Raw genomic sequence first — 23,632 nt, 5'->3', positions numbered from 1 at the left:
AAAAAAAAAAAAAAAAAAAAAAAAAAAAAAAAAAAAAAAAACTGAACCAGCTTAAAATAAGATAACAAGGTGTGGAGCTGTGTTCACCCAGCTCCACACCTTGTTATCTTATTTTAAGCTGGTTCAGTATTCCCCTAATGTGACTTTTTTGTGAGCCTTGTTAAATTTGAGGTTAGCCAGCATTGACAGGTAACTCGAGGAAAATGGTTCAAAAGTGATCCACACTGGCTTTAACTCCATATTTGCACTCCGACTCACACCAGTAAACTGTTCAGAGGAGACACCACCACCAGCTACAGAGACCAGTACTCGGGTGAAAGATTTATAAGACACCTGAGGGGCAAGTTTTTCATATGTGGGTTGAGCTGCCCAAAGAAGTGGTGGATGCAGGTACAGTTATAACATTTGAAAAATATTTGAATGGGTACATGAATAGAAAGGTTTTTGAGGGAACTGGGTCGAATGTAGGCAAGTGGGACTGGTTTAGTTTGGGAAACTTGATCAGCGTGGACGAGTTGGACTGAATGGTCTCTTTCTGTGCTGTATGCCTCCACGAAGTGAAAAGTTTGAACCAGTTGCTCGCATGTCGACTTTGACCAAAATGTCTCACTGAGATGCCTCGTATCATACCTGAGGGAGAATATCACTCACTGGTGAACAGGCATACTGAGACTAGGTTACATTCTTCCAAGTAATCCCTTTTGTCCTGGATGCAGCCTCAGGTCCTTGAGGTATTGAATTGATGTTGTACCAGCCTTTGCTCTGTTAATTATTTGGCTAGCATTAGACTAAGGTTTTTTATTTGGCTTAGTGTTGAAATATGGACTATAAGTGGCTGTTTTTTTACCTCTCCGTTTCAGAACTGAGGACAGCGATAAGAAGCTAGGGCAGCCAGGGACCCCCGGATCCAAGGATTTACAGGCGGCTCTCCGGCGCCTTTCTCTAAGACGAGAGAACTATCTCTGTGAGAGGAGATTTTTCGAAGACGAACGGGAGAGGAAGTTGCAAGAGCTAGCAGAAAAAGGGGAAATCTCGAGTGGCTCTGCGACACCAACCGAAAGCATCATGTCTCTGGGAACCAACCTCTCTGGGATATCTGATTTCACGAGGTTTTCAGGAATGTCTTTCAGCAGCCGTTCATACCTGCCAGAGAAATTGCAGATCGTAAAGCCCTTGGAAGGTGATACGAGGCAACGCTCTCTCTTTGTCCTGGTCTTCGATACTCTTTGGTCTCTAATGCACCATAAACCATCAGGAGCACTTTGTACCAAGTATTCTTTCTATTTCAGAGATAGCCAGCCACGGTGTTGGTTTGAGGTTCCTCTGAAATAATCCTGGCTTTTGACCCTTCTGAGAATTGTTACAGTGCTAGCTATTGTTGGAAAACCAACCAAATTTTTAATATTAAAGAAACCGCCATCAGCTACCTTGGTTTAAAGTATCCATTTGTGTCTGTTTTGAATCTTTTACTACTCTTGATTAACAAACTAAGAGCATCATGTTCATTAACAGCAAAGGAAATTTAGTGCTCATTGGGTTAAGTATAAAGGAATATTTCTTAGTCCTCCTGTAATTTTAAAAAACATTTAATTTCTTAAAGGCTAAATTCAGTGATGTATTTAATTTAAAAAGATACTTTTATTATTATTTGAGACACAAACAAGCTTGTTTAATTTACTTCAGCCTGTTCACTCATTTTTCAGTTAATGCTGTTGAGGTAGAGGATTACTAATTTATTCATTCTTATTACAAATAAAACGTTCATTGTATTTCTGTCTTTCACTTTGGTTTCTGTCTCTCTCATTTCTATTCTTTCTTCCTTTCCATCTTGTGTGTGTTGAAAATCAGTTCGTTTTGAATTTTTTTTCCACTGTTAGTTTTGTTTGCACTCTTTCAATTTATGACATAAGGTACTGGAATATATGTGTGATGAGAGAGAGAGCGCAAGTTTTAGTGATGGTAGACTCAAGTTATCAAGAGATTCAGCCATCGAATTACATGTGGATAGATAGAAATACCCCTTTTCGTTAAATATAATTAAGACTTTGTTTGGAAAGGTGCTGTATTTTCCGATGTGTTTAGCTCATGTTCCAAATACTTTTCTTATTTATGGTAATTGCCTTTGAGTCACATTAGCAAGGAATCTTATTATACTGATCAGGTAGAAATGGATGAAACCTCATTTAAAATCTGACTTGCTGAGGGCAGGACGTGTTCTTTTGAACTGATTAACACGAGCAACAGTAATGGGCTCATGGCAAAGTTTATTCATTGGGAAGTGGCAAGGAAACTGCTTGTATCCCAGAGGCCTGTATTTGGTACTTAGTGCATAGCAAAAGGTGTTTATTCAGTCAAATCATTAGAAGTGTGATTGTGAAATATTTTGATTAAAATTATGTTACAATATTGGAGAGATTGGTAACTTTGACATCTACTCTGATTATGGCCTTTGTGCAAAGATAAAAATAGGTGCAGCTTATAAACTACTAGCCATTTTACTAGCACAATCATTTGAATGAAAAACGATTGGGTGTTTATATTAGAAGGCACATCCTAGTTAATCTTTTGTAGACTGAATTTCCTTTGCAATGCACTATATGAACATGATTTCTGGTAACACCATTTGGAGCTAATTTGTAAATAGGCAAACATTGGGGAAATTGGTTGTTTTCCATATATACACATTTGAAACTACTACATCGCTGTGTTTATAAAATTTTCTTGCTTAAAATGATTATATATCTTGAAACACAAGTACAGTATTATTCTCGTGTTTAAGAATGGATTTATTGACAATGCATAAAAATATTTGCATCATCAAAAGTATTGGCTTGTGATGCAGTCTTTTGACAAGCTCTCAATTAACTTTAGGCTAGATCCACTGCTTGATAATATACCAGAATGTATCAGCCAAGACAGCTGCAGTTTCTGCCACTGTTTTGTGCTGACTTAGCTCATCTCAGCCCTGTGGAGTCCTGTAATTGGTCTCTGGACTCCTGCTCATAATTGCTGTCCAGTATCTTAGGATGGAGTGTGAAGTGTGTTCTCTGGTGACCTACTGGAAGTTTGTCAGTGCCCATGAGAGAGAATATCCCAGTGCAAATCAATACCTTTAATGAAAGGTAAAAATAAACGCTTTCTATTTCCTGAATTTCACCTTCATCTGAGCAATCGATTGTAAGGATGGTGGTGAAACTAGCAAATTTCTTTTTAAGAGGCTAGTATATGCATGTGGAAACAGATTAATTTCCTCTTCACCTGTTAGTGTGAACTACAATGCAGTGCTGATACCTACAACTGGAGGTGGACGTATGTATTTGCAGTGATCCATACCGGTAATGTTATCAGAATATTGACTCACTGAAAGCATTTGTTAACAAAAACAGATGTTAACAATTGGAAAATGCTTCTTTAATTTGCCTTGAGCATTACTTGTTTTGAAGTGTTTATTCTCCAATTTATTTGCAACTAACCCAGCTTTGTACTAATTTTGCTCCAAAAGTGACTAATGCTAATATGTCATCTAACAGTGGAGGTTTGCCAGAAGAATCCTAAAGGAGAGAAATAAACTGCTCTAATTATAATGACTAAACTGAAATTGTACCTTGCAATCTCCGATGGATTGCAGTAATAGCATGCTTGCCTCTTAAAAGGTTAAAACATCTCGTGGGATGACAAAACCTGTTACGTTACAGAACATCAGTTGGGAGGGCAGGCTTCCAGTATTTCACAGTTTTCTGTTAAATTGATCGTTTTTCTTTTTTAAAAAAAAAGCGCTATTTAACACATCACCACATGAGTTGATGTGGTGCATACAGCATGTAATATTAGGGAAACTATTTTTAAATTTAGCTGCTTAAAATAACTTGTTAATGCATTAAAAGCGCATGCATGACTTGGCAGTGCAACACTTACTTCCACTCACTGCTTAAATCATTGCTATTAATTGTCTTTATTTTAATAGCCACCTGTATTTGATTATAGATACGTATGTGTTTGTCTTAACAGGTTCAGCAACTTTGCACCATTGGCAACAACTGGCCCAGCCAAACCTGGGAGGAATCCTTGACCCACGGCCTGGTGTTGTCACCAAGGGCTTCAGGCCTCTGGAGCTGGACACTGAGCAGGTGTACCATTTAACAGATTATGAAGAAGATGAACCCGGCGACCCTGCTTTCCGGGGCCTAGCTACCTCAACCCCGGTGCAGCACAGGGAGACCTCAGGTGAGAGGTCGAATGAACAAGTGCCTGTATCACACAGCAAGACGTTAGTGATGCAGTATCAGCCAAACACAGTGGAGACACAGGAGACAGCGGACGGTGATGAGGCTTCTGGTGAGGGAGCATCTCCTGTCACGTAGAATTACCATTCGACAGGATGTTAACTAAATGTTAGAGCATTTGGTTCAGGTCAAAATTCTGCCTCTATATTGTTATGACTTAAGTGGTGCACTTTTATTCTCTGATCGGTTTCAGATTTAAAACTTAACATAGCATAGAAACTGGTATTCAGCTGAAAACCCCTACTTTCTGCCATTCCGTTAAAAGATCTTATTTACGATTCAGTATATCACTTTTCTTTTTGAAGCATGTGTAAATTTTCACCTATAACTTTGTTTCTATTGCTTTGTTAGCTCTTCACTCTGTGTCAGGATATTGTATTTGTGAATCTTTTTGTTCATGTCTTAACCCGGTAGGGAACAGTTATTTACAAAGTAGAAATTATGGAGCCTAATTATGTTAATCTGCATTTTGGACGTTATATAAATTCCACTTGGGGATCAGATGAATAGCTGTAAACAGTTGGAAACTTTGCTGCCATGTTTTCACCTCATTTAAATTCAGCAGGATCTATATTCTGTCTTTTATAATGTACATGGCAAGTCCCTTATTTAATACTTCCATTTGGACGTTGTCAGTATGATGGCTAAGGTGTGTATGTAATTAGTTAAGCTATTGACAGACACTGTGAAGTGCCAAAAACAAACTGGTTTCTTGTTTCTGTGAGCCTCACGCCAAATCTGCAACCAACTCACACAATACAAATTCAACAGTTTATCCTTAAAGTCGCATACAACTTATTTTAAAACATTATAATTTAATTGGTGAGTTTGTGACAAAAGTAAAAATTTCCACTAACTCGGTGACTGTTTTCACTGAACTAGTGACCAATCATTATCATCAATTATGCATTTTTAATGTGGTGCCTCAAGATCATCTCCTGGGATTGGGAGGAAGTGGGGCATGATAATTATACTCCTGACTTCAAAGGGGTTTCCCAATGGCTTTTTATCTCTCTTTTGTCCTTTCTTCCTTTAAAGCATTGCCTGCTGCTTGGATCAGAAATATTAGTCACCTTCTAGTTCTGACTAAATCAATAGCCAATTATTTGTGAACGAACTGGTGAAAGTTGGCAAATTATTTGTGCGTAGTATTTACAGTTAGTCATGCCTATGGCTGATGTTGCTGCCAGCTGTCTCCCAGTGGGGATCAAGACCACAAATACTGACAATTTTTTAAACTTCCCCCTGCTTTGCATGGGCCCACAAAGACTAAAGGTGGTATTTTAACTCAACACCGGTGTGACTGAGATCTGCTACTTCAGGATAGATGGGACATTCCTGGTCTGAGTGGCTGAGCCATACACTGGTGAGAATTGTTATGCTGTTCTCAATAAGAATATGCTACTGGACATTGGCCAGCAGCTGTGTAATTATGTCCCAACATTAGTTATTGCTTCCAGAAAGGAGAAGGGTAAGATTGAGGGGTGAAGGAGAATTGATGTCTTGACTTCATCTTCCATTTGTTGTTTCATTTGCATTGCTAATTATTTTCAGAAAAGCAGTTTCATGGAGGGGGAGGTGATTCAAAGAAATGTCTTGTAACTGATGTATAGTACAAATGCAACAAGTTAACCAGTTTGTGATCTAGAAACTGTTGGGATTCTACCCTTCCAGTGCATAAGGTACTTAATACTAACCCAACTTTGCTAGTTAAAGAATGGAGTTTCGCTCTGCAGCTAACTTCCTCAAGTTTCTCCGGAGTTTTAAAACAAAATTACTTGGACTTTGATTTGCATGATGTGGAGGTGCCGATGTTGGACTGGGTTGGACAAAGTCAGAAATCACACAACATCTGGTTATAGTCCAACAGCTTTATTCGAAATCGTGAGCTTTCGGAGTGCTACCCCTTCGACGTGACAAAGGAGCAGCGCTTTGATAGCTTGTGATTTCAGATAAACCTGTTGGACTATAACCTGGTGTCGTGTGATTTCTGACTGATTTGCATGGATTAACTGAAAAGATAATTTCTTAAATTAAGATTCTTTATTATTTAAATCCATTACCCACCTAGAATATTATTTAATGTATTTTTATTTAATTATTTCCCGTGACGTTTTGAAGATTTCCTAAAGTCCCACAACTGAGGCTGATGAGTGAAATGATTAGGATATTCTCTGTAAAATGTACTTCTAAAAACTCTTGGAGCCAAGATTGCAGTCATGGAGGAAGGGACTTGCATATTTAGATACATCATTAAAGTAGATCTGCTGCATCTGTATGTGTGCTAGAAAGCTAAATGGCAGTGTATTTAAAAAAAAAAGTAATTTCGGTTGGATTTTCTCAGCTATGCCAGTCCTTGTTCTCCCTGCTTCAGAAAGTTTATGAAGTCTTTTAAGAAAGTGAACTTATCTTTGCTATTGAAGACGCAGATAGATTAGATCATGTAGATTTGCAGAAAACTAAAACTGATGCCATAACATTCAAGTATTATTTAAACAGGAAAAAATAGTTTTGATCTCTCAATATTTCGTGTTTTTATGGCGCAACACAGCCCTTACTGTGTATCTAAATGGGTCCAAGCCAGTTGGTGAGACAGAAACCAAGATACCTTTCTTTGTGTGAGTTTAACTACTCAGTCTAGCAGATCACTCCGCACCCAATCTCATTTGTTCCCCCTTTATAACCACCCAATCAATGATAATATCTCTGAACAGATCAATTAGAAAGTATGACAAACCACGAGAGCAGGTGGGACTTAAATCTCTTGGTCCAGAGGTAGGGACATTATCACTGTGCCACAAGAGAGCCTTCAATCTGCTTTATAATTTTTTTGTTTTATTTAACCTATTTTTCCTAATTAACCTGTCTCAGATGTTATTAAACACTTCTGGTGGGGCTTGAACCCAGACATCCTGGTTGAGGGATACGAACACTACCACTGTGCCAGAAGAGCCCTTGTTTCTCCTGCCAACCTATTTTCCTAATCGCCCTGTTCAGAAATGTTATTACACCCTTCTGGAACAGGTGGGGCTTAAACCTGGGCCTCCCGGTTCAGGGGTGGAGACACTGCCAATTGCAACAAGAGGATCCCTCTCTCTTCTCCCCCCACCTCTCCACCACCCACTTATATGAACCAAGTCAATTAGTGAGTTTACTAACCCCAATCACTTGTTAAAATACTTGCTGCATTAACATTGTACAGGAGGACTTACATTCTTTATGATCTGCCAGCTCTTATTATGTGCCAGTTCCTCAATGTTGTTCTAGAATCAATGGAATTGAGGTTCCTCTTCATCAGTTCCCAAGTGAGCTTATACAATTGCGGCTGAGTGTTTAAGTGTAATTCTTTCAGCTTCAGCATGTTCCAAGCAGAGTCATTGATCTTACATAGTATTATTGGTGTGTTGATTTGGGATGTTGAAATAATGCCATAATGAGATTTAAAAATTAATGCCTTCTACCCTTCCCAATCCAGACAGACCCAAACTCCTGCGGGAGAAATCATAAATTTTAAAAGTACATTTAAGAATGAGACAATACAAAATCTGAGAATTATTGTATCTGATTTTGGAGAAAGATGGATGGCTGGTCTGGAAAGGGTTACATAATCTGGAGTTGACTTTGTCAAAAATTGATTTTTTTTTGCTTTTATAATTGCTGCAATAGCTGCTGATGTCTGTGTTTTCTGCTGTTTTCCTTCCCTCTCCACCACAACCTCTCGATCTCTTACTTCAGTCCACTATCCTGGTAAATGTATGTCACACACCAGCTCCACCTTTACCTTCACAACCTGCCGCATTCTTCACCCCTCTGATGAGCTCGCACAAGTCACTTCAAGGTAAGATCAGGGCCTTTCACACATTCGTGTGCTGACAAACTAATTTTAACTTCTCTTTTTAAAAAACTTTATTGGAAAACTTAAATGCATGAGGAGTTACTGTTCTGAAGAAGTTGTCATACTGGATTTAGAATGTTAACTCTGTTGTGCTCTCCACAGATGCTGCCAGACCTGATGAGTTTCTCCAGCATTCCTTTTTTTTGCATGAGGAATTAAACCATTTTGTTGTTTAACAACAATCAGGGAACAATCAGAGGGATGTGTCTAAATTGTAAAATCTTGCCTCCTTTGCAGATTTAAGTTTAAAACTGGACAGAAAACTGACCCCAATAGGGCGGACTGGAGATGGGAAAGATCCCTTGAATTGTAATTCATTTGCTACAGATGCTTCACTTTAAATTACCTTCATTACAGGTGATTTTGAAATCATTGACAGCAATTTTCCTTGTTAAAATAAATAGGTTTTACAATTCATATAGACTGGTCGCATTCCTAAGCAAGTTTGTTAATGGCTCTATCCATCAGTTATTTCTAAACTGTAAAGCCTATTCATATGAACGTACATACAAATTCTGAAGAAAAGTAGGCCCTTCAAGCCTGCTTTGCCATTCAACAAGTTCATGTCTTATCTGTTTGTGTTCCAAATTTCTCTCACGATCTATCCCCAATACCCTTTGATTCCCTTGCCTAACAAGTATCCATCCAACGCTGCCTTAAAAATATTTGACATCATTGGTTTGATTGCCTTTTGAGTTAGAGTTCCCAAGTTGTACAACCCTCCTGAGAGAAGAAGAAATTTCCTATCTCTGCCCTAAAAGGGGACTCCTGATTTTAAAACAATGCCTCCTAGTTCTGAACTTGTCCATAAGAGGAAACATCCTTTCTGTATCCACCTTATCAAGACCATTTAGGACTCATTTTTTTAAACTTTTAATGAAAACCAGCCCAGCCTGTCCAACCTTTTTTCTCGTAAGACAACTCATTCATTCCAGGTATCAGTCCAGTAAACCACCTCTGAACCAGCATTTACATCCTTCCCGAAATAACTGACTCACAACATCCTGACTTTTTAATATTACATTTCTCTCATAGTAAAGGATAGCACTCCATTAGCTGCCTTGATCTCTTGATGCATAATGTTTTGTGACTCATGCACATGAACACCTAGACCTCTCTGCACTTCAGAATTCCCCAAGTGTTTAAGTATTAAAACAACATTTTATTATTTTTCCTGCAAAGTGAACAGCTCCCATTATATTCCTATCTTCTAGATTTCTGATGACACACAACCCAGTCTGCAACAAAGTAAAACTAAGAATTGTGAATGCTAAAAATCTGAAACACACAAAAACAAATTTCTGGAGAAACTCAGGTTTGACAGCATTTGTTGGGAGAGAAAATAGAATTAACACTTCCTCTTGTTTTCTCACCACCAATGCTGCCAGACCTGCTGAGTTATGTCACTCTGCATCCTTGTTAGGTCATATTCACAACAGACTTTCCCACTCCAGTATGTATCATGCTTACAAGCTAACTTATTACGCATTTATGTACAGAATCTCTGTTATAAAGCAAAGTCTAATTTTAAGGGACTTATAGATAAAATTGCTGGAATAACTTGGTACAGTCTGTACTATTTAAACCAGGCACAGACTAATTAAAACCCACCACATTTCTGACTTAACATTAATTTAGGAGACCAATATTTCAACTCAAACTTTACTCTTTTCCTAGAAATGAGCCTGTTCAATTCCTCCAAATTTTGTCAGTGGTGTATATCTATTTATGAATGTCTGTTTTAACACCAGCAAACCCCTGGAGGCATGCCGTAGAGTTGAACAGAAATGGCATTTATAGATCTAATTTGTGTGATGATTTACGACTTTGAAGATATGGGCCAACCTAATTTTGGGTACCAAAATTGCTCAGTCAAGTATCTGAAAGAGAACAGATCTTCCTCTAATGTGATGCTGCTGACAGAATGAGTTGGAAAGGCCTAAATGCACGATAGTGCAAATGCTAACAGTGTTGGCATAAAAATGCAATGAACAACTCTAACAACAAACGATCTTCCACAGGTCTGATGAGGACGATCAAATTACAGTATATCATCGCATTTGAAGGGAAAAATAGGGCAAAGGTTGACCCACGAGGGTGAGATGCACTGCCAGTGATATCCAAGCTGGCCCAATAGAAGTGGAAGTGAGGCATGTGGAAAACTTAATAAATCTAACCAAGTAGTTGATTGCTGCACAATCCCTAACGTTGTTTTGTCTAGCACTAGGATATCAAGCTAACAGTTGCTTACCATTCAACATAGTTCAGTTATGTAGTTGGTGCATGGGGGCGATATTTGAAAAGTGCAATACACACGGAAAAACTTGGCGACAAGTGAGTCAATGTTCAAAGTGACCTGTTTTAGCATTCTCAAATGCCTGGTTATCAAGGAGTGTTCCCCTGTTGATGAATGTTGCCTTTTTTGATAATTTCCAATTATTGGTAGCATTATTTTGCTATTTCCCATTAAATGAAATGTAAGAAAACATGACACAAGAATTGAAGTTTTGATTTCTGGTAGATACTGCCTCATCTGTTTAATCTGTTGAGACAAAACTCTATGTAAATATTCCTTATCTCTACAATGGCAGGATGATGTTGCAGAATCCCAGAATATTTGCTTGTCTCAGATCTTGTTCAAATTTTACTCATCCTTTGTACTTCAGAGAATAGTTTGCTCTGAACTCATGCAAACAGCACCATTGCTGCATGACATACTTGATCATCTCAAACTGCACTGATCTTAATCTCACTTGTAAACGTATGTCTGTCCAGCTCCTTTGATTTGTTAAGTAATACAGCATTGACTTATCTGCTTTTAGAAGTAGTGAGTGATGGGATGTTTTGACAGCTAGAAGTTGCACGTGAACTCATTGCCATTTTAACAGGGAAAAATAGGAGTTTGCACACCGGTCATGTTATGTAGGATGTGGCGGCATTTGCATCTACAGAAGTCTTTGTGTATACATACTCCTGTCAATATGTTTAATTTGCACAAATGTTCCTTATCTCGTTTTAGTTAAACCAGGTCCAGTTATTGTGCCAAATATTACACGTGTCAAAATAATCACTTGTACTTCAAAGCAGTGTGGCTAAGTCTGTTGCGGTTATGTGATTACAGTGATCCTGATGGAGGGAAAGTGCACTGGAAATTGAGTCCCACTACCCTATGAGCCAAAAGTATAAATGTCTTGCACTAACAGCAAATTGTCAACTTGCTTCTTCTTATCACTGTTATCTAGAGCAAGAGAGACTTTGACCAGGTTTCTTCAGTAAATTTAAATTAAATTTGATTAAAGAATAAGTTTGTTCTTAATTAAACAACCAGCAAAATGGATAATTAACTAAAATACAATGTTCCCCTTACCCCAAGCATATACCATTCCTATACGCAGGATAGAATGCAGTGCTTGAGAGTGTGGTGGAAACAGGTTCAGTGTTTGCTTTCAGAAGGGAAGTTGGGTGATAATTTGGAGAGAATTTGCAGAACCATAGGGGAAAAGGTGCCAAGAGTTTCTCTTGCGTTGAGTCAGCATGGACATGATGGACATGATGGGCAAATGGCAGACTCCTGTGCTATAATCATTCAATAATACATCAGATGGTCTATAGCTAGGAAAAAGGAGGGGTGTGCCTTATGGCAATCAGGCAGTTTCCTAGAGTTCGGATTGGAGACCTCTTGCCAGCAAATGCGGTGTGTTTTTTTTTGATCAGGAGCATGCTTTTAGGGATGAGTTCTTCACTGAACTTTTAGAAAGTTGATTCATGTAGGATCCAGATGGCTATAGAAGGGAAGTGCAGATATACCAGGTTGTCACCGGGGTTGTGGTGAAGTAAAATTGCATAGACCAGTCATGTAATTTCTTGTGATTTGGAAGATTTAAGGGTTGATCTGATGGGAGTTTTTAGAATTTTGAAAAGGATAATTGAAGTGAAGAATAGAGGGAAGCATTTTCTGTTGGTGGATAAGTCCGAGATGAAGCAACACAACCTTAAAATATGATTCAGGCTATCTACAGCAGAAGTGAGAGGATGTATTCCTTCATGCAGGGGTGATGAAAACGTAGAACTTTTGCCAAAAATAGCAGTAGTTGTTACCTCAATTAATAAAGTTATGTCTATAATCAATAGACCTTTGTTAGGCAAATGTGTTAAAGACATGAAGTTATAATAGTTATGGCAGATATCACCCATAATCTCTTTGAATGGTGGAACACATTGAAGGGAATGGAGTGAATGCTGCCTTTTCCCATGTGGTGACTTCTTTTGGACCTAGCTCAGTGCAAACTTTAAGTGCGAGGACTTTGGAAAATCTCAGTTCAATGCTGAATAGGCAAGAGCTCCCAGATGAAATCTCCTACTCATTTTAACATTGCCTTGACGATATTGCCAATTTTTTGACTGCGTTTGTGTGTGATCATGTGCCATAGGGAAAACCATTGGTTTTGGAAACGTGGGCACAGTGTTTGAGAGGGGAGGCAGCCCATCTCACCATCCAAAACCCAGAAATACAAGAATGCCAAAAGTAGGAGCAGGGGTAGACTTTTCCATTTGACCCATCTAGCCCATTCCTTGTTCAATGTGGTAATGGTGAATTTCTAGCTACAGCTCCACTTTTCTGCTCACTCCCCATATTGTGGGTGAGAAAATCCCTTGATGAGTGTGGAAAATCCTTGTTTTGTTTTTTACAAACTGGTTGTGTTGGGAGGGCACCTGATTTTATTCCAGGTGGTTGCCACTCTGACTGACCTAACGATTCATCATTAGAACTTAATGAGGGAAATGAGTTTTCTGTTGAGTGTCGCAGGGAGCCACTGTGCTCACTTGCTTTTGACCTTTTTGTAGCCTCCTCTCATGAAGGCTCTTACATTATCACTTTACTACTCAATTCCTTAACTACGTAAATCATTGATCATCAGCATGAGGGACACTCCATTGTCCTTCTTCTTTTTGTTTTCCCCCTCCTTTCTTTTCTTTTCTGTGTAACTCGGCTTGCCTCTGCTTGAGATTTTAATTCACCATGTCAGCTATTTTTGTATGCAAATCAGTGTCATGCTTTTCTGTGCTATATTAAATATAACAATAAATGTAGATGCTTTGGGTTTTGCAGCTTTAATTGACGCATGAATATTTTACACATACTGTTCAGACAAACTGTTTGTGATTTCAGTATATTCTCTGGTAGAATATACCTGTTTCTCTGGGGTAATTTTAATATTCAAGTCAGTAAACTATTGTTTTTTTTTAAATTTACTTGAGGCAATGGGCTTTGCTGGTTGGGCCAGCATTTTATTGCCTGTAACTAAATGCCCTTGAGAAGTTGATGGTGACCTATCTTCTCAAATCACTGGAGTCCTTATTGTGTAGATAAACTCAATGCTGCTAGGGAGGGCGATCTAGAGTTTTGACCTATGACATTGAAAGAATGGGAACATAGTTCCAAGTCAAGACAGTGTGTGATTTGGAGGAGAACCTGCAGGCAGTGTTGTTCCTTCTGCTTAGTGTAATTTTTAAAAAAAACTGTAGAATGACTAGTTTTTACTTGCTCTTTAGGGAGCCATTTTTTCAAAAAACCTGATTAATGTATGTAAAACAATGGGTGCAATGGACTTGCTAAGTCTTTTTTCCTATTTTCTATCCCCATTTTTAGTGTTCACTCTGCACCTACTCCAGTCTGTGGGATCTTGAATAATATAAAATCAACTCCAGTTGGTACACCGTGTACACCTCGACGCTTGAGCTTGGCTGAATCCTTCACTAACCTCCGGGAAGGTACAACCACACTGAGCATCTCTCTGGGCCTGGTTAAGTTACTGAAGGAGCGAGGGATCTCAGCAGCTGTGTACAACCCGTACAGCTGGGACAGGATGGGCCTCAGCACCACTGCAAACTTCTGCACTCCCAAACCAACCTTTGTACCATCCACCCCACCCAACTCGCCATTGTATTCCCTGTGCCCGTCTCCACCTCCATTTGAATGTAAGGGCACTTGCAGTCACTATGACAATTTCCTGGCCTCCAAGCCAGCCAGTTCTATGTTAAAGGAAATGAGAGGGGACAAACCAGTGAGGCACAGCGAAAGCCAGACAGATGTGAGCATCTCCAAAATCAACCTGGTTGACAAAGTGAAGAGGCTTGGCATTGCCAAAGTTGTTCATCCAGGCATTACGCCAGTGCAGGAGTCTTCAATGATGGACGACAATGGACCCCTTCTTAACAGGGCCCCAGGGTCAGTGAATACTTTTCCCCAGGGCAGTCTGGTGGGTGAGAGCCTCGCATTAGGCTGCACTCAAGTGGTCACTGGTGCTATTGGAGGGATTCAGCTGAATACTGGCATTCGACGGAATCGCAGTTTCCCCACAATGGTGGGTGCCAGCATGCAAATGAAGGGACCTGCTCCCATGAGTTCAGGAATCCTTATGGGAGCCAAAATACCCAAACAGACTAACCTACAATAAGGGTTAAGCACAGTGTTGGTTGACTACCGATAAAACTGACTTTCAGTGTTTGATACATTGACTTAGTGCCTAATAGGAATAGAGCAAACTTTGTATAATTATGTACATAGATTTACAGTCTGAAATTCATTTAAGCAACTAATTTAATTTAAGGTCTTAGCTATACATATATGTATATATATATATAAAGGAAGTACTCTTCTGTGATTTAAAACATACACTCACATTGAAGTGGATGTTCTAACATTAACTTTTTAATGAAGGCAGGTAGATTGAATTTTGCACTGTATAATGATTTGACTACACAGTACAATCAGACACTTTGAGCTGCTTTGTACTAACTATGCAGTCCATTTCAGTGTCATCACTGTACCTGTTATGGACATGCAGAGGACATTGTTTTAACTAATGCACTGTATTTTAAAGAAAAATAACTTGTTTCATTGTATGAAGCATCGTTTTTAAAGTGTGTGTTTTTGCTATTAACTTGTTTTGACAGCCACATTTATTCATGTACTGAGCTCCTTATTGAAGGTTAACTATAGTCTGTAGGTGTGTGCAATGGAGTAAGATTAGCTCTAATAGTAATTACAGAATCCAGTGTTTGTGTGACTTTTATATTCACTCATTGATGCACGATGTGAGGGGAAAGGGAACTTAAATACAAAATTCCCATTTGCACTGTTAGTTGTAAATACATGTTGGTGTCAAAACTGTTCACAACCAACAGCCATCAGGCCCCATTGAATCTTGAGTTTATTTTCTCTGACTGAGGTGACTCGCTGTGGTCTCAAACATTTATTTGATATATTTTGGAAACAAATAAGACTATTACTGCATGTGTTTTAACTGCCTCCTTATGATTTCTTACTGTGCAAGTTTTTTTAAAGTGAATATTGAGATTCAGTTTCTAGTTTTACACCACATTGTGAATATTGGTCCCCAGTGATTGAATTTCTATTAATTTGAAGCAGGGAGGGGAGTGATTTTGAATGTATTGGATGATGAAGCCAGCCTGATATGGTTCCCTATATTGTAGGTCACTACTTGTCCATTAGACATTATGTTAAAGGAAGATGCCAATTGTAAACATACAATCAAGGGGAGTTTCTCCACAAATCAGGCCATGAACGTACAGGGACACAATAACACTTTAAGAATGGCATCTAATGTATAAGACAGTTTCAACAGTATCAATTCATCTTCAGAGGAGTTGGAATAAATCAGTGTAAACTACTTAAAAACTGTGTGCTTTTATTTTAAAAGAAGTCGTTCTTGACTGTCATGTATGTAAGAAAGATCATTCATTTAGTTTCCACACTTTTATCAGGAGGGTCATGTATAAAATCTAAAACAGGAGTCTCTTGAGGTTCACAGTAGTGACCCTACCTCTAAGCCAAGAGGCCTGGGTTCATGTCACACCAGCTCCAGTGTGTGTAATACCATCTCTGATTGATTGGGTTGATTTAGAAATATCTAAAATCTGATAAGGACACATTGGGATCAGAAGTCTATCAGAGTCTGCTAGAGTGGAGGTTAGGTGAGGACATGATCAGTCACTGCTATCCTGGTCCACCCCCTTCATCAAACAGCTTTGTGCTACCTGCACTTCAAAGCAATTAAAGTGGGTCACAAACATGGTAAACTCAAGAGGGTGAATTGGAAATGGTGGGAGAGCTAATGGATCATAACCTGCCAAATATCAACATCCTGGACAAGAAGAGGAAAATAGGGCAGGGTGTAAGCAGATTCCACCAAATGAGCTGGAAGGTATGTAGTGCCTGAATTGAAGCTATGTTTCGCAAATAACTTTGAAATCCTGAAGGGACTGTATGAATTGTTAAAACCGAAAGAACTGCGGATGCTGTAAATCAGGAACAAAAACAAAGTTGCTGGAAAAGCTCAGCAGGTCTGGCAGCATCTGTGAAGGAAAAAACGGAGTTAACGTTTCGGGTCCGGTGACAGATGCTGCCAGACGTGCTGAGCTTTTCCAGCAACTTTGTTTTTGTTGTGTATGAATTGTTGTTTGGCAGTACAAACCTTTATTATTGCTCAATAAGTAGCGTGTCAAAGGTATTTTGTTTTTGTCCTGTAGTCATCGGGACAATAAACATTACAAGGAAAGGAAACAGACAGTGGATGTTTCAGGGATGAGGATGAGGACATTCTAACTCCACCACCAGCATCTCAAGTACCACTTCCATGGGTCTGTGCGACCTCTGCCTCGGGTCCTGAGTCATTCTGAATGCTGGCGCTGTGTCCCATTCTCTATCCTCGGCGGAAGTGGGTGGATGGGCGCACGCTGCATACACAGTTTCTAGGAAATTGCATTTCATCCATACTCCATTACCGAACCTTCAATCAGTGCTGGCGCCTATAGGTATGTTTCAATTGCAGTAATTAGCCTGAAAATTCTGCGTTGGAGTCCCGTTCAAACCAGCGTTTCATATCAGCACGGCATTCATTCAGAGCCTGTTTCAAGCCTTTGGCCAAATTTAGTCCTATTCTCATAATCAGCTCGACTATTGTGATAATGATTATGGTAACTGGGCATTATCGTTCTTTGGAGGAATACGTTGTATCAGGCCGAAGTTGCTGAGTGCTCCGTGTGTACAGTGCTATCCTCTGCTGGCAGGAATGAAATAGAACAGACATAAACACTATTCTCTTAATCCTTGGGTTGTCGTTTTTTTAAAAAAAAGCTCCAAAGCTTTGGTATTTTTCTTAATTTGAGTCTTTTCCGCCCGTTCTAGATATTATAAGAAATATAATTAATTTAAATTTGGAATTCAAACTTTTAACTCAATTTTTGATCATTTTTTGGGGGAAAGGAGAAGTGAATGTTTCAGGACTCTTGTCCTGAGCCCTGAAGAAGGGTAATACCCGAAACATTGACTACTTCTTTCCTCTAGATGCTGCCTGGCTTGCTTAGTTCTTCCAGCCTCCTGTTTTGTCTGCCTTTGATTTCAGCATCTGCAGTTTTTTTTTGTCTTTGATCATTCTTTCTTTGTTTTCTCTCTCTCTGCTATTCTCTTTCGTGCATTCTCCCTCTCCCTTGTTTTCACTTTCTATTTCCCTTCCTCTTTCTTTCCCCTTCTGTCTCGTCCTCCTGTCAATTTCTGTCCCTCCCACTCTAGTTCTCTTGTTGTTCCCTTTTTTTAATGTATCTACCTCTTGTTCCTTCTCTTTATCCGTCTCTCGCTCTCTTCCCCTCTCCCGCCCTCCCTCTCTCATTCTCTCCCGCCCTCCCTCTCTCATTCTCTCCCTCCCTCCCTCTCTCATTCTCTCCTCAGTCTCTCCTCTTCTCTCTCCCTCCCCTTCTTTCTCTCTCTCGTTCGCTTTTTCTCTCATTCACTTGCTCTTTTGTCACTGTCCTTTCTGTCTTGTTTTCTCTTTTTGTTCGTCTCATTTCCCTCTCCCATTCTCTCTCTTCCATTCACTCTCCGTCTCATGATCTTTCTCCCTAATTCTCCCACATTTTCTTTCTTTCTGTCCTTTTACTCTTGTTTTCTCTTTCCCCCTCTCTTTCCCTTCCCATCTTCCAGTCTGTGTTCTCTTTCTGCCTCAAGTTCTTTCTTCCTCATTCTCTCACGTTTTTTCTTTCACTCTTTCCCTCACTTTTTCTCTTTCTCTCTTTTTATCTCTCTCTTTCCCTGCCCCTCTCCATAGACCCCATCCTCTCAGAATGTAATGCTCCATGTAATTGCCTGTAGTTAGACCAATTTCAAAGAATATTTAAAACCTTTTTAAGATGAAATTTTTTTCTGTAACATTGCAAATGTATGCGGACTCCTAAAATATCCACAGTTATTCTTTAATACATATTGTGCTAATTTAAAAAAAATCTAGACATAATTGCACATTTATTTCCCTAAACATTCAAGTTTCACTGTATCAATGAACTTCTGTAACAAAACTGCAATTTCACTGGAATGCAGTACCCATTAACGGGCCAGCAGAGTGCACTCTATCACCTTATATTTAGTCATTTCAAAAATTTGTACGTGACATATGACAATTGCAACATCCAAAGATGACGATACTGCTGGGTTGTGTAATTGGATGCAGTTTGGGTATATGACCAATCCTTTAATAACTTGTACCTTCTTCTGTATTATAAAATAAAAGAAATCACACGCTTTACCAAAATTCAAAGCCAGACATGGTACAATAGGACAAGACTAGATTGATTGGCCTTATGGCTTAAGTGTTGTTATTTTCTTTGTGGGTTAAAAAGGAATGCAAGTCTATAACACAAGATGATTTGGATATGAACATAGGAGGTGTGGTTAGTAAGTTTGCAGATGACACCAAAATGGATGGTGTAGTGGACAGCTGCGAAAGTTACTTCAAGAGTGCAACTTCGGAGGAGTGGCAGATGGAGTTTAATTTACATAAATGTGAGGTGCTTTATTTTGGAAAGGCAAACTAGAGCAGGACATATACACCTTTAATGGTAAGGCCCTGGGGAGTGTTTCTGAGCAAAGAGATTTGGAGTGCAGTTTCATAGTTCCTTGAAAGTGAAGTACCAGGTAGACAGGATAGTGAAGAGGGTGTTTGGTTTGCTTGCCTTTACTGGTCAGTGCACTGAGTGTAGGGGTTGCGAGGTCATGTTGTGGCTGTACAGGACATTGGTTAGGCCACTTTTGGAATACTGCGTTCAGTTCTGGCCTTCCTGCTATAGAAAGGATGTCGTGAAACTTGAAAAGGTTCAGAAAAGATTTACAAGGATGTTGCCAGGATTGGAGAGTTTGAGCTATAGGGAAAGGCTGAATAGGCTAGGACTATTTTCCCTGGAGCATTGGAGGCTGAGGGGTGACCTTTATAGAGTTTATAAAATCATGAGGGGCATGGATAGGGTGAACAGCTAAAGTCTTTTTCCCAGGATGGGGGAGTCCTAAACTAGAGGACATAAGTTTAAGGTGAGAGGGGAAAGATTTAAAAGGGATTTAAAGGGCAACCTTTTCCCCGCTGAGGATGGTGTTTGTGTAGAACAAGCTGCTAGAGGAAGTCGTGGAGGCTGGTACAATAACAACATTTAAAAGTCATCTGGATGGGTATATGAATAGGAAGGTTTTGAGGGATATGGGCTAAATGCTGGCAAATGGGAATAAATTTATTTAGATATCTGGTCGGATGGACGAGATGGACTGAAAGGTCTGTTTCTGTCCTACGCGTTTCTATGACTCTAAAGGGGAGCAGGATTAGACCATTCAGCTTCTTGCTCTGTAAGATGCTACACTTGTAGTCCAGAATGATGGATAGTCAGGGTAGAGATGATATTCTTCTTTTCATCAGAGCCTGTCCTTGGAAGGATTTCCATTTGTCACATGGTAAACATATTCTTCATGTTTCTAGATCTGGGCTGGGGTTCGAACCTGGATCTTCAGGCATGAATTCTGGAGTCCTGGGTGAGAGGAATGATTAATGGTTATAGGCATTAACCTTAACTTCAAAACTACTGTTTTGAGCTCAGTGATTTGGCATCATTGCCTGACAAACCGACATGGATGCCCGGACAATATTTTCCTTGTTTTGGTCTACGTCATTGGACACGACTTTCCCATAGGCTGTTGTTGGGAGACCAAATGGGGTGTCCTGAACCCCTAGTGACCAGGAGTCATTCCAGTGAAGCTGTTTTCCCCCAAGACAGCCTCCTGGCACCTGTAGAGACTGAGCAGCCTGACTGGGAGAGGTAGGTGCTGCTGAGGCAGGTTAGAGACCACATGGGCACCTCATCATTCGGGTGAATGGTTATTTAATCAGGGGATAGCATAGTTAGGGGAGGTAGTGACAGAATCGGGAATCCCTACAGTGTGGAAACAGGCCCTTCAGCCCAACAAGTCCACACCATCCCTCGGAACATCCCACCCAGACCCACCTAATCTACACATCCCTGAATGCTATGGGCAACTTAGCATGGCCAAGCCACCTAACCTGCACATCTTTGGACTGTGGGAGGAAACCAGAGCACCCAGAGGAAACCCACACTGACACGGGGAGAATGTGCAAACTCTGCACACAGACATCCACCTGAGGGTGGAATCGAACCCAGGTCCCTGGCACTGTAAGGCAGCAGTGCTAACCACTGTGCTGTCTCCTTGTGAAGTCATTTGACCAGCAGTCCAGAACTCCAGACTGATGCCCTGTGGACAAGGGTTCCAATCTCACCATGGCAGATTGTCAATTTTGAACTCAAAGAAACAGACTAACTGCACCATGTACCAACCGTTGAGTTGCTGCGCAGACCAATCTAGTTAATGAATGTCCTTTGGGGAAGGAAGTATGCCATCTTTACCTCACCTAGTCTACAACTGACTCCAGACCCACAGCAATGTGGTTGCACTGAAAAACCCTCTGAAAAAAGCAGAGCAAGCCATTCAGTTCAAGGGGAATTATGGATGGGCAACAAATGCTGGCCTTACCAATGACGTCCACGTCCCATCCAAATAATTTTTAAAAAGATAAGCTCAAAGCTTCTGTGAGCTTTACGGTAGAGGTGTTTCCTAAATCTACTCCTGAAAGTCCTGCTTTAGTTTTTACATCCCCTAGCTATAGACTCCTTGGCCTTGTCTGTTCTTTAGATTCACTGTATGAGGGAAGCTGAGAGTGATCAAATTACTTAGTTTTATTTCAGTAGAAATTAGTCAAAAAATGAGAGACAAATTTCCAAAAGAGACAAATCTGTGATGTAGTAAGGTTACAGTTTTGCTATTAACAGGAGACTGAACAGCATAAAGGGGATTGTTACAGACATGTAATATCTACAGTGAGAAAGAGTGGATTCATGAGAAAGTTGGAAAAAAACTTATCACATTAAATTGAGAACAAATCATTGCAATAATAGGCCAGAGAGAAGCTTCAAGGCAAAAAAAGTTAGGTTTTTATATGGTTAATTGGTTGTGTGACATGACTGACTCACAAGCCATACCTGATTTTAAAAACCAAAAGAACTATGGATGCTGTAAATCAAACAAAAACAGAAATTGCTGGAGAAACTCAGATCTGGCATCATCTCTGGAGAGAAAGCAGAATTAATATTTCAAGTCAAGTGACCCTTCCTCAGCAGCCATACCTGAGGCAGGGTATTCAGCTTCATAGGACATTATGTGACAATGGTCAGTGGTCATAAAGTGATATCCTTTTGTAAACATCTTGTGAGCATATGTTTTAAAATCATGGTCCCTATAATTTGGGTTAGATGTGTCCATTCCACATTGCATAGAATCCCTACAGTGTGGAAGCCCATTGAGTCTACACTAACCCTCCAAAGGGCATCTGACCCAGACTCATCCCCTACCCAGCCTGCATTTCCTGTGGTTAACCTATCTGGCCTGCACATCCCTTGGCTTTATGAGCAATTTAAAATGGCCAATCCATCTAACCTATACATCTTTGGAAACCAGATCACCTAGTGGAAACACACATAGACATGGAGAGAATGTGCAAACTCCACACTGACTGTTACCCAAGGTGGGAATTGAACCTGGGTACCTGGTGCTGTGGGGTAGCAGTGCTAACCACTGTGCCAACCCCCACCTGTGATCAGTGTCTGATTTGTAGACCCTGCTTCCCCTCCAGAACAAAATTGAACATTCACTTGATACTTAATGTGCTTTGTGAGTATGAAGTATTCAGAGTTGCATTGTAAACTACTGAATACTAACATACGTTTTACTGAGCTTAACGTAAGTGCCATTTTAACAGACAGCCTCACTACTTTCACCTGAGTCATCAATCCCAACTGAATCACTAGATCCACCTGTCAACCAAAGGCAAGTACGCTTGGTAAATGGATTGACTCCTCACGTCACAGAAGCAGCTCTTCTGATCCACTTGCCCAGAGTAAGATTGACTTACAGCCTTCATTTGGCAACTGGATGTGTCTTCGGAGTCAGCCCCCACCTTCCAAAGGGCAAATGGTCACACATCAAAGGAGGCTTCTACGGTCCCAATAATCGATGCTTTTTTAAAAATATTCATTCTTGGGATATGGGTGTCTCAGGCCAGGCCAGCATTTATTACCCAGAGGCAGTTTAGAGTCAACCACATTGCTGTCGGTCTGGAGTCACATGTAGACTAGACTCGGTAAGGTGGAGATTGATGAACCTGATGGGTCTTCACAACAATCGCTGATAGTTATGTGCTCACCATCACTGGGTCAGGCGTTTGTCTCAACACTTAATGAATTGAATTTAAATTCCATCAGCTGCAGTAGTGGGCTTTGAAGCATTTGCCTTGAACATTGACCTCGGCTTCTGTGTTACTAGTCCGGGGACATTAAGATTACCCAGGAGCAGCGGTCGATGCTAGGTCAGTTGTTAGTTATATCTCTGTGTTTAATTTTTATAAAACAAATATTTTAAAGAAGGTGCAGTGAGTTGTGGAACCAACATCATGTGGAATATTCTTCTCTCTTGCTGCTGTTATATGCCTTCAGTTTATCTCCAGGGTTTTCTCCTCACATTCTGGACCTGATGGAGAGGAGCCCAGTCTTGCTCCCCTTAAACTCGACACAGGGGGAGGTTGGGTCCACATCGAGCTGGCAATGATGTGCAAGCATTCCATACCAAGGACACTTCAGCAGCAAATGGACACACGCTCTCAGGCCAGGAAAGAGTTCAGTTTAACCATCAACAGCAGGAAGTCAAAAGTCATGGTTCAACATATTGTCAAACCACCAGCTATCAGCATTGACAAAGTGCAATGTATTCGGGAAGGACAGGGTGGCACCAATTCGGAGAAAAGGCATGCTTGCAGCTTCTGTTCAACTTTTGAAATGGTGAATGGAAAATATGTATGCACAACCTTCAATTGAATAAATTTGACCCAAACAATTATTCCCAAGCCCTTCAGGTCTCGAATATAGTGTTGAATGTCCGAATCTACTGGGGAGAAATACTCCTCTCTGGTGACATCTTTGATCCAATCTGAGAGAGATTTGGTAGTTCAATCAATCAATCAATCAATCAATCAATCAATCAATCAATCAATCA

At 40.1% G+C, this 23,632-nt stretch overlaps 1 protein-coding gene and 1 long non-coding RNA gene across 7 annotated transcripts in view; both read left to right on the top strand.

Moving 5' to 3' along the window:
- trak1a (trafficking protein, kinesin binding 1a) overlaps positions 1-15,880 on the top strand; it is a 189,126-nt gene extending 173,246 nt beyond the window's left edge. For 4 of the 6 annotated variants that reach the window (XM_048613592.1, XM_048613603.1, XM_020529709.2 and 1 more), the window contains 4 exons: positions 861-1,180; positions 4,009-4,335; positions 8,019-8,121; positions 13,829-15,880. In XM_048613592.1, the coding sequence (XP_048469549.1) occupies positions 861-1,180; positions 4,009-4,335; positions 8,019-8,121; positions 13,829-14,636 (1,558 nt within the window). In that variant the 3' untranslated portion in view covers positions 14,637-15,880. The remainder of the gene's footprint in view (positions 1-860; positions 1,181-4,008; positions 4,336-8,018; positions 8,122-13,828) is intronic. The other 2 variants (XM_048613609.1, XM_020529710.2) reach the window with 1 other exon arrangement.
- An 864-nt stretch (positions 15,881-16,744) lies between these two features.
- The window catches only part of LOC125486351, a 9,461-nt gene continuing 2,573 nt past the window's right edge, over positions 16,745-23,632 (top strand). The window contains exon 1 of the long non-coding RNA XR_007265034.1: positions 16,745-17,016. This is a non-coding gene — a long non-coding RNA (uncharacterized LOC125486351). The remainder of the gene's footprint in view (positions 17,017-23,632) is intronic.

The sequence above is a fragment of the Rhincodon typus genome, chromosome 2, assembly GCF_021869965.1.
Source record: "Rhincodon typus isolate 14 chromosome 2, sRhiTyp1.1, whole genome shotgun sequence".
Lineage (NCBI taxonomy): Eukaryota > Metazoa > Chordata > Chondrichthyes > Orectolobiformes > Rhincodontidae > Rhincodon > Rhincodon typus.
This window is presented reverse-complemented; position numbering and strand designations above follow the sequence as displayed.